This window comes from Hydra vulgaris, chromosome 04 (assembly GCF_038396675.1).
Source record: "Hydra vulgaris chromosome 04, alternate assembly HydraT2T_AEP".
Lineage (NCBI taxonomy): Eukaryota > Metazoa > Cnidaria > Hydrozoa > Anthoathecata > Hydridae > Hydra > Hydra vulgaris.
The window spans coordinates 37,556,467-37,567,934 of NC_088923.1; the positions used below are offsets into that span (position 1 = coordinate 37,556,467).

At 27.7% G+C, this 11,468-nt stretch overlaps 1 protein-coding gene across 1 annotated transcript; it reads right to left on the reverse strand.

Annotated features, from left to right (window-relative positions):
• Positions 1-5,168: 5,168 nt before the first annotated feature.
• LOC136079794 (uncharacterized) lies at positions 5,169-10,609 on the reverse strand. The gene is made up of 10 exons (XM_065796241.1): positions 9,156-10,609; positions 8,945-9,067; positions 7,575-7,733; positions 7,168-7,290; positions 6,884-7,048; positions 6,687-6,776; positions 6,426-6,598; positions 6,184-6,248; positions 5,556-5,647; positions 5,169-5,396 (listed from the first exon to the last, which is right to left on the reverse strand). Exons 1-10 carry the CDS (start codon positions 9,343-9,345, stop codon positions 5,206-5,208), a joined length of 1,371 nt encoding a protein of 456 aa, XP_065652313.1. The 5' UTR covers positions 9,346-10,609; the 3' UTR covers positions 5,169-5,205.
• Positions 10,610-11,468: the final 859 nt, after the last annotated feature.

Below are 11,468 nucleotides of genomic sequence, written 5' to 3' on the forward strand. Positions count from 1 at the left end.
TTAACACAACGTGTTAATAAATCTATAAATTAAAAAATTATGCTATATTTTAAAATAGTTCAAATGTAATACCGTATTTTTCAACCAATATTACAAAATTGGCAATTATCTGTGTCTGTATGTGTGTATGTGTGAGTCTGTGTGTGTGTGTGTTTATAAGTATCATACCAAGTAAACTATTTTATTATCATTTTACTAAATATTCAGATCAAATGTGTTTTCTAATGTCATTTTTAGATAAGTTATTATAATCTATTACAGCTAGTGCATTTATAACATGTACCTTTTATAAAAATTTAAAAAAATGCAATCTTTATATATAAAAATCTTCCTATCTTTTTTTAAATATTTTATGCCAACTTTACACAAAAAAAATCTTTGTTTCTTTAAAACACTCTACAAAAATGATAAACTATAAAATTTGTTAATATAAAAAATGTTTTATTCTTTGTATTTACATTATAGTTGAGAGAATTAAAAGCTAAAAACATGTTAAACTAGATCAAAAGACAGGCTTATTCGGAAAACATCCACTTTTCGTTGATCCATACGTAAAAGTAATATATGAGTGAGCGATTTCTTGATTTTATTATAATCTTTTAGTTAAAATTATTTTATTAAAATTTGACTAGAAGATGTGTATTTTTAAATTGAGGTCTTTATTATTTTATATTTTTGGTTGAAATACTTAAAGAATACCCAAATACTACAATGAATAAAACGCATATTTTTGAAACAAATATATGAATTTTATAAAAATATGTAATAAAAAAAAGTATTGTAATAAAAAAAATTTAAAAATTTCCGGAATTTTCAACCCTAAATTTAATATAAATAAATGCAAAATAATTTTTATGATGGTTTTGATGTTTTAGACTACTCTTTTGCGTAATTCATCAAACACTCTTAAGACATGCACCAGAAAAAATCTGGGCGGACATTTTAAAGGATATTTACTTAACTATTGTATTTCGATAGTGAATGTTATATATATTTTGAAAGTACATATATTAATATTATTAAATTTTACTTAAGAAAGTATGTGAAGTTTTGTACGTTAGAACGCGCGCACTTTGCGTTTTACGCTCGACATCAGCTTTTGCACAGTTTTCGGCTGGACTTTCTTGGTAGCTCTAATTCGTTTATTTTTGAAGTCTTTAATGTTTTTGGTTTCTTTTACATTGAACCTTAGTTTTCTTTTGACAAGAGCCTAATATCTTTCGATAGGACGTGATTTGGGACAATTTGGTAGATTGCAGTGTTTTTCAACGAAACCTACTTTATGTTCTCTAAGTCAGTTAAAAGTCGTCCCAGAGTAGTTACATGAAGCTAAATTGGGCCACAATAACGGGTTACCCGTGTGTGTTCTTAAAAACGGTAAAATATGTTTCTTGAGGCATTCTTTTATGTATATTTTGGTGTTAATTGTTCCCGTAGTCACAAAACAAGAGCTTCTTTCACCACATTCACAAACTGCTTGCCAAACTAAGACTTTTTTAGCGAATTTTTGCACTTCAATGCATTTATAATTGGAATTCAGTTTCTTGCGATTAACTGCTGAATAATATTGATGTCCTGGAAGAGATCCCCGAGTTCCGAAGAGATTCCGAGATCAGAAGAGATTCCGAGTTCAATTCCCACCACGTCCCTGGTAGTATAGCGCTCAACTTGTTTCTCCGCGCAGCGTCCTTGGTTCGTGTTTCGGAGTTATAGAGTTGAGAGAGGGTTATAACCACTATTAAGTAGCCTCTTTATCTGTAGTGGCCTTCTCGGCCTTCTCGGAGGTGAATAACAAAAAAAAAAAAAAAAAAAAAGATCGGAAATATGCAGCACAATAAGTTTCCTCGTCAATAACCAAACAAGATTTTTTGGCATATAATTTTTTATAGAGCAGCTTTGAAAAATGAATTGCGACATTTTCTTGCTATTCTTCAATACGAGGAACTTTTTTTCTTTTTATGCGATTTATAGCAACAATTTCTCTTTACTCTTTGTATAGTGGAAGCACTTGTTATAAATTTATTCGCTAAAGTTCGAACAGAAATCTTCAGTTTTTTTGTCTAAGGCATCTTTCACTTTTTTACCAAAATCTCGTCTAAAAAAACGTTTTTTTCCTCCACTTCCTGATTTCCTTTTGATTGTACCAGTGTCCTTTAACGTTGACATTTTTACGTTGAAAATCCATGTGTATCAAACAAAACAATTTCTAAAGAGTTGCAGAATCCTTTCCTTTTTTTTTAGGAAAAAAAGTTCTATAGAATTTCTATAAACTTTTGGAACATATGGTCTATAGAAATTGTATAGAATTCTATAAAATTTCTATAGAATGTCTAATAATTTCTATAGAAATTGCTATAAAACTTTATTTTCTATAAAATAAAAAGTAGAAAAAAAAATTCTATATAAATTTCCATAGAAATTAACAGAGATTCTGTAGAAATTTTATAGGATTCTATAGAATTTCTATAGACAATATGTTCCAAAAGTTTATAGAAATTCTATAGAACTTTTTTTTCTAAAAAAAAAGGAAAGGATTCTGCAACTCTTTAGAAATTGTTTTGTTTGATACACATGGATTTTCAACGTAAAAATGTCAACGTTAAATACACTTTCAGAACGACGAATGAAAGATAGTTGATTTAGTATTTCAAAATCTACAAGAATTTTAATGAAGCCAAGTTCCTAAATCCAAACATAACACCCACTTTTTTTTTTTAAATTATCTTGCAGGAAACTTACGAAACAATATCCACAACCATGCCATAGTCAGAGAAATTTCAAATAATTCGCATAGACATAACTTACTACCTAATAGAATTGCATACCAATGGAACGCCTCAACTTCTTCTGTTGTTTCCTCACATTCTGTTAACAAATTTAATAATTTTTGTCGCTCCTCAAGAATAAAGTCTACTAGAGCAGAGCATCGTAAGAAGTCCAGTTCATAGAATAATAATACAAATATTTTGTAGTCTTTAACTTCTTAACTTTATATCAAAAATTAAAGAGATTTGTAAAAAACAGCTTTTTAAAACTTTTTCAAAATGATTTTCCTTTTTCATTTTTTTCGATCTCATGCTTTAAATTTATTTATAAGTAAATTTTTGATAGGTCTACCCAATGCTGCCACTGGGACAGCACCACTTTTAGCGCCTTTTTCTATTTACAAATTTGAGTTTAAAATATAACTTATTTTTAAAATGATGAAACAGCCCAAAATTAAGATAAAAGATTGTCCATAAATTACGCAACGCTAAATTTAACTAAGAGACAAATCAAAAAAGATCAAAAGTTTTTCTTTGCAGAGTCTTTAATTTGATCGAATATTAAAACAGTAGTTTAAGGGGGAAAATTTCTCAAAAAATATATTTTTTTAATTCTTTTTTTCAAATAATTTAAAATTAAATTATTAAGAAATCAAACGGTGAAAACCTTACTCAAAAATTGGGTTTTTTTATATTGATAAATGACATTTTAGTACAACCACCTAAGTTCAATTTTACCTAGCAACGCCTCTAGTTACAGAAAAATGGTCCAAAAAATACATCTAGTCTAGTATTTTTTCCTGTTTTTTTTGTGCAGTTTTGTTAGAAATGTTTTCCACTATCTCTAAAGCCACATTTTAAAACCACATATTTAACAAAGTGTGCTAAGGTAAATCATCTTTTCAAGCTTCTACACAATTAACACAAGTTTTCTACAAAATTAAAGAAAAATGGACAAGTCTAATGTAGAATATAATAGTTATAGAGTTAAATCTTCTACTAAATACCTTCAAATACGTAAATGTACTTTTTATTGTTTAAGAAAGTAAAAAATATATGTAAATATTGGTGTAAATAATGTTAATTGTAATAATGTAAGTATGGTAGACTTATTGAAAGTGAAAAACACAAAACCAAAATGAAAGCTTTAATGCAATGATATGGTCCAAAATACCATATCAAATTAAAGTCAAAGTTTTGTTTTGCTTACGGGACTAAAATTTGGACTCTATGATGCTATTGGAGCCTTTAATATAGGAATAAAGTCTAGTATCTTTAATATTTGAAAAGACTTAATATGATATCAGAACAACATACCATTTCTAGATTCAATTACTCGAACCAGAGAAGAGTTAGCAAGTCGGAGTGTAAAAATCAAGAGTTTTTGACACGTTATTAGATTATCCAGTTGGTTTAGTTGGGCGAGTTGTTCTTCATAAAATACGAGTAAATTATGAAGAAGAGTATTTTTGGTGCAAAGCAGGTGTTGTAAGAATAGGTAAAATTGGAACAAAAAAGCATTTACACATTTCCATTGTTATCTGACTTTGATAAAGGAGATATGATTTTGTTATAAAAGATAGAATCACTTTAAAAAAAGGTAGAATGGAGAATAGGTAAAATGGATAGAGGTTTTATAAAAGGTAGAACCACTTAAAAGTTTCTTTAGTAATATTAATTGATAAACCTGTCATTGTTACTATTTAAATATAAACAAAGACTCTGTGTTCTTTTTTTCGTGATAACCATATTTATTATTGACATTTTACTTCCATGAACGTATAAACACGATTAAACGCTTGAAAGATTGTGATGTAAACAAAAAGAAATAGTGGGTGATAATTTTAAATTCATTGCGGTTTTTTTCTTAATTTTGTAGTTCTTATTTTTTACATTTGTATTAATTGTGTTTTTTCGATACAACCTCTTATTATAAACTAAAGTTGATTTTCATGTTTTCTACAGAGATTTCATTTCCTAAATGAATTTGTTGGTCTAAATAGGGCAAACAAGCACCCCAGCGGGCACGCCGACGGTTTAAAGACGTCCCGATGGGACGTCTTTATTTGGTTGGATTTAGAAATACAGAAAGACGTCCTGCGTGGAACGTCTTAAAAACGTCTTGCGTGTAACGTCTTAAAGGCGTTTTATGAACAACCCTTTAAAAACGTCCTATTAGGAACGCAAAAAAGACGTCTTATGAGGAACGTAAAAAAGTCTGAATTTGTTAGTCCTGATCAGACTAACAAATTCATTTCAGTTTGTAAATACTAAAAAAAGTTAGGGGAAACGCCGTTAATATTTATATTTGGTACGTATTTAATGAATTTTTAGACTAAATTAAAACAAGTTTAATTATTATACCATATTATTTTGGAATATAATTAGAAAAACACAAATATTAGTGAAAGTGAAATTTATTTAAAAAAACTATTTTCTGTTAAAATTCGGTTTGATTTTGTAGATCATCATTTTCACTATCGACATCTTTGAAGGTATCATATTTTGCAGACGAAAGAGGAGCGGAAGAGTAATGTCTTCCACCACCATTTTTTCTATCTGGAGCACGTTTGAGAATGTTTCCAACAACCGAATGAACTTCATTCTCTTTTAAACCGTTAGGGGCACAGTCTAAAAAAATTAGCTATATTTTAAATGTTCAAAGTTGAACTTTTGCAACTGATTAAATAAAAATTCAGTTGATTTTTGTGCGTATTTAAATGTTTTTACAAATCCGTAGTGCTTTGTAAATTATAGGCATAAGTAAATATATTACAATAATAAGTGTACCTATAATTATCTTCATCAAATTTGTTTTTCGAAAGCTCTCTTTGCTTCTGCCGGCTAAGTTAAATAAACTCATCAGTTTATTTGACATTAATCTAAATAAACAAATGACAAAAATAGAATCAGATCCCATTATTAGGAGGTTTGAACTTATGGATACAAATTTCTAAATTACCTATTCGGCATTCGGTTCGTAACATGTTTTTTTCCGGAACAAATGCAGGCTGGATGTGTTTAGCTCAATTAGATTATATAACGTATTTTAGCAGAACATTATTTAGAAACTTGTAACATAAGTTACATATGATGTTCTACTTAGGCAATTAGGCCACGCAGAAAAAGCAAAAACTAAAAAAGTATATGAAGCGTTAATGGTCTGTTTTTGTTTTTGGAATTGTTGTGACTTAACTAAAAATTAATTTAAATAAAAACTTAAACTTCAAATATATATTTGTAGTTCATTATAGTATAAAAATGTAAAACTAATAATTATTTTATCTCCTGTTAATTTATTGAAGCGCCTTCATAATAAAACTTTTTTTATACAGTTTGTGGCATAGGTAGGATTTTTATGTTCCAGATTTGACACTTTCAGACATATCAAAACGAAATACAAAAATTAAACACATACTTAACAAGCATCGCCTTCACAGTGGCATAAGCAGAACTACCGCCAACATTTGATAACTGATGTTTCTAAAAAAATTAACAATGAAAATAAGTAATATTTTGTTCAAAATCAAAAATTAGATCAAAGCTGGTAACTAAATTCGAGAAACTAAGCAGACAGATAAAACCATGCTAATACACGATGAAATAGTCATAATTTCTTGATTAAGCTTTTTGATTTACGTGGAGAGTAATATTTCTTACTATATTCTTTTCTGCTTCTTTATCTGATAAAGATTCATCAAATTTTATGAACTCTTTTAATGTATCAATCTGTACTATATTCAATGATGAATTTTCTGATTTTAATATTTTTTTGATGCTCTCCATTTCATCTCGTATTTCTGTTAACAGATGGAGCACTTTGTATTGAAATTCTAAAAAATTAAATAAAATAAAGTGGTTATGGAAAACAATTTCTTTTAAAATTATTTTCAACACAATATCATTTTAATATTTACATACTTCCTTCTTCTATAGGTAATTTTGTAGGATTCAATTTTTTTATTTGACAACTAGAATCTGTTGTACTCTTCATTGGTGCTTTTTTTGATACTGAAAAAGTATAGCAAATAGTCTGAGTATTTTTATAAAATTTATAAAATAATATTATAAAACGTTCAAATTTACATATTTACAACAAACACACAAAAACAACTTACTTATTTCAGCTATGGAAGACTTTAATGGAGCATTTTTGTTTTCTGGAATGGTTTTTTTTGATACAAGAAGTAATTTTGAGGGTCGGTCATGTGTTATTAATGGTCTTTTGGTAGCGTTTGACATATTTGAGAAGCATTTTAAGTTTTTAATGCCAGGATATGTTACTAAAACATATTTTAACTTATCGAAAATTCTGATTTTAACAGTTAACACAAAAATAGCAATCCGGTTTTGCAAATATATATAATGAATTTCTAATCATATAACATTTAAAAAAACTTACAATTTAGATCAGGTCTTGAAATTAAATTTTTCTTTTTCTTGCTCATAATATCTTCATTTTCATCCATATTTTCAACCTCATTTGAAGTTGTAAAATCAAAATGTTCAGGTGAATCTCTTTTATCTTTAAAAAAAATTTTGAAAATTATCAACATACTCCAAAAATTAGATGCTTTAAAATTAAAATTTTTCTTCAAAATTATTTTCAAAACAATATCATTTTGTTAATTAAATTTTGTAGGATGCATTTTTTTTATTTGAAAACTAACATCTCTTGTACTCATCAATGGTGCTTCATTTGATACTGAAAAAGTACAGCAAATAGTCTGAATTTTGCTACATTAAATTTACAATATAAAAGTTTACACTAATTTACATAATTTACGACAAAACAGAAAAAGAACTTACTTATCTTATCTAAGGATGACTTTAAAGGTTCATTCATGTTTCCTAGTTTTTTTGATACATGAAATAATTTTGAGGATCTGTCAGGTGTCGATGATGGTCTTTTAGTAGCATGAGATATAGTTGAGAAGTGTTTAAAGTTTGTAATGTCAGAATATGTTACTAAAACATATTTTTATTTATATAAGTAATTTATATATTTTATAAAAATGCTGATTTTAACATTTAATACAAAAAAAACAATAGAGTTTTGCATATACAGTACAATCTCTCTAATTTAAATATCCTTAATTCGAACACCTCCATAATTAGATTAAACGCCAAGTCACCGTAAAATGCTTTCATAAAAAATCAACTTTCTATAATTTGAAAAACTCTCTAATTTGAACTTTTATTTTTCCCCATAAAATTCGAATTACAGAGATTCTACTTTATATATATATATGTGTGTATATATATATATATATATATATATATATATATATATATATATATATATATATATATATATATATATATATATATATATATATATATATACATATACACCTACTCTTGCTGATTATAGTAGACAAAACGTGATAAAAAATGTTACCTTTCTCTAAGTGTGTTTTTATACAAAGAGAAGAGGGAAAACGAAGAAAAATAAAAATAAATTGATCCCAGCTCTAATCCAAACCCTTTGATGTGTTATTAACTCTCTTTTGACTTGTCCCTTAATCAATCGCTTTTTTTCATTTTGAAAAAAAAAAATTATTTTAGGTTTTATTACATAAAAATCACAAAAAAGTGCAATTTTTTTAATGATAAGTTTGATAAATAGGTTAAAATAACAATTTTTTTTGAAAATGAATATTATTTTTTGACATTTTTATATAATTTTGCTTCATTTGAGTAACAGGTTTATCTTCTTTTTTTTTTGTGAAAATATTATGGGACACGTTAAATATTCAAGGATCTTGGGGCACCCTTTATATTAATTTTTATTCCAAAAATTATTATATAATATATAAAAATATTATTGCAGACTTAAGGCTTCAGTACATATATCAACTGATTTAGGGAGAACCTTCAAGGGAGTTGATAAAATACTGAAGGGTTTGGGTTAGGGCAGGGATCAATTTATTTTCATTTTTCTTTTTGTATAAAAACACACTTAAAGAAAGGTGTGTTTTTTTATCACATTTTACTCACCTAAACACCTTATCGTAAGTATATATATATATATACATATATATATATATACATATATATACTATATATATATACATATATATATATATATATATATATATATATATATATATATATATATATATATATATATATATATATAATGAATTTCTAAGCATTTAACTTTTTAAAAAACTTACAACTTAGATCAGGTCTTGGAATTAACTTTTTCTTTTTCTTGCTCATAATATCTTCGTTTTCATCCACATTTTCAACCTCATTTGAAGTTGAGAAATCAAAATTTTCACATAACTCTCGTTCATCTTTAAATAAAATTTTGAAAATTATCAAAATCATGAAATGCTTATCAAAAAACATTTTCATCTAAACATACAAAAACGGACAATTTACCATCTCTAACTTTCTCTTTTAACTTAACAAACTTGTTCCACGATGGATCAGGTGAAGTCTGTTCTCTGTATGCCTTGAGGACATTTATTCCGGAGGGATAATATACATAATGTTCATCTACCCAGACTGAGGGTATAACACCTTCCTCTTGTATATTTTCCTCTATCCAAACTGCTGTACACCAAGCCATTTTAAAATACTTTTTGAGGCTGTTTGCAAAAAAATCATTAATTTTAAGAAATAAACAAACGCAAAGAGCAAGATTATTACTTTAAAAATATTAAAGTATTAGAATTTATATATAAAAATAGTGAGATTTGGAAAAAAAAAAATACACATTTGAGTTTTTTTTTTTCAAGGAGGGTAGTGGTAATTCTATTTTACAATAACATATTTAACAAACATTTGTATGTCATACAAATAAAAATATTTAAAAATTTAATATTTAAATAAAATTGAACTCTGTAAATACGAAAAAAAAAAGTTTTACAGCCATTAAGAATTTTCAATGGTTAAGAACCACTTCCACAAACTTTTTTTAACAATCATAAACCAATAGCAGCACATCAGTGCTAAAATTCTAATCAAATATGTAACATTAGCTAAGTTCATTTATTGCTACTGACACCCTGGATTTGAAAAAGAAAACAATAAACATTTATTTTATAAAAATCACCCTCTTTCTATTTCATGCAAAAGTGGAAATATTGCTAGTCCACGTTGTTCTGGTAGACATACACATTTCCTAATAAAGTGAGACTTATAAAGAATCTTACTCTTCAATTTAACATTGTTTCTATATGGAAGTAAGACAATGTTTAGATATGAAGACCGAATAGGTGTATTGTAAACATCTTCCAAGTGCCGAACTTTTACAACATTGCATAAAAAAGAATCACCTGATAAGATTTCTTTAACAAATGCAATACTTTTATTTTGGAGAAGAAAGCAACTATCTTTTCCAACGCTAGATATCTTTGTTGAGAGGAGTTTTTTTGATAGAAACCCAAATGAATTTTCCCATTCAGTTTGTCTTTTTACAATTTGTGCAACCGGATTCGATGAACTTCTTACAGCTTTCTTTACACGCTGAAGAAAATTTTCATAAGGAAAACATGATATTGTGTTTCTTTTTTATGAGCTATTAAAGTTTAAACAATCATCTGGCAAATGTAACAAATTATGAACATTATACACTGTGAATGTATTTCCATAGATATATTTGCAATTATACACAAACTGCGTTATTAAACTTCTTGCATAAATAATATACTGCATGCGAAGTTCAGCATCAGACTGTAACATAATGCTTATTGATATGCTTAATGCCAAAAAATGTTTGTACGAATCTTCAGATAAAACAGATCGCAGAACAACGGGACCAGTATACAAAAGAAACTGACGAAATTCAGTTGCTTTCCACCGATCCAGGTCTTTAAGACTCCGCGGCTGACGTACAAATTCACTTGGCATGTGTCCATTTAATGATAGGAGACAACTTGAAATTGCTTCAAATTGAGTAGCAGCAATTTTACCGCCAGGGCTATTTCTCCAATAATTTAATAATCTACGGACAACACCTAAACACACAAGATGCATGTATTCCAGAGGGAAATTGTCAATCATATTTAGCTTAATAGAAACTAAAGGAGATACAGATTTTTATGGTGATAATATCCAAATTTTCTAAATGTTATGTTGTCCCTTAAAGAATAATCAATTTCATCATTAAAAACAACACGACCTTTGTGTGTTCCATGAATACAACATCTTTCACAAGAGTCATAACCAGTGTGGGATATAATGCACTTCAAAAATTCTCTGGCAGGAGCATCACACAGGAAACACTTAACCATTACATCATATTGGTTACCATTGATTGTAGTACTATGTTCTATTAATTCACTTAACTCTGCAACAAAGTCCTCTAAATAATCATTAATTGAATCTGGTTTTTTGTTTCCACAAAATAATGCAACAACAAATATATCAAAGCCATCAAAAGAAGCTAAAATTGGCCAAAGCTGAGTACTGCTTGACTTATATAATGGTAAACCATCAATGTTAAAGCACAATTCAATACATCTTTTAGTGTAATTGTGATGCAAAAGTATTGTTTCTAAACCTTTTTTAATACCCAAATACACATATGTACCCCCACATTTTTGAATGATATCAACTATCCTTGGAGTTTTCAAAAGTGTTCTGGCATCTTTAGGAAGCTCAAACCCCTCTTCACGAAGTATATCCAGAAGCTCATTGACAGAAGCTCTAGTCCATCTGTTACGAATGGAGCAAGCAGTAAGTTTTTGA

What these genes read in the sequence shown, in the direction of transcription:
- LOC136079794 (XM_065796241.1), bottom strand. Translation starts at nt 9,345, where the DNA reads ATGGCTTGGTGTACAGCAGTTTGGATAGAGGAAAATATACAAGAGGAA. An exon ending in TTCAAGACCTGATCTAAATT is followed by an intron (nt 7,049 to 7,167) that starts GTAAGTTTTTTT and finishes AATATGTTTTAG; the next exon opens with TAACATATCCTGGCATTAAA. An exon ending in GTGAAGGCGATGCTTGTTAA is followed by an intron (nt 5,648 to 6,183) that starts GTATGTGTTTAA and finishes TTGTTTATTTAG; the next exon opens with ATTAATGTCAAATAAACTGA.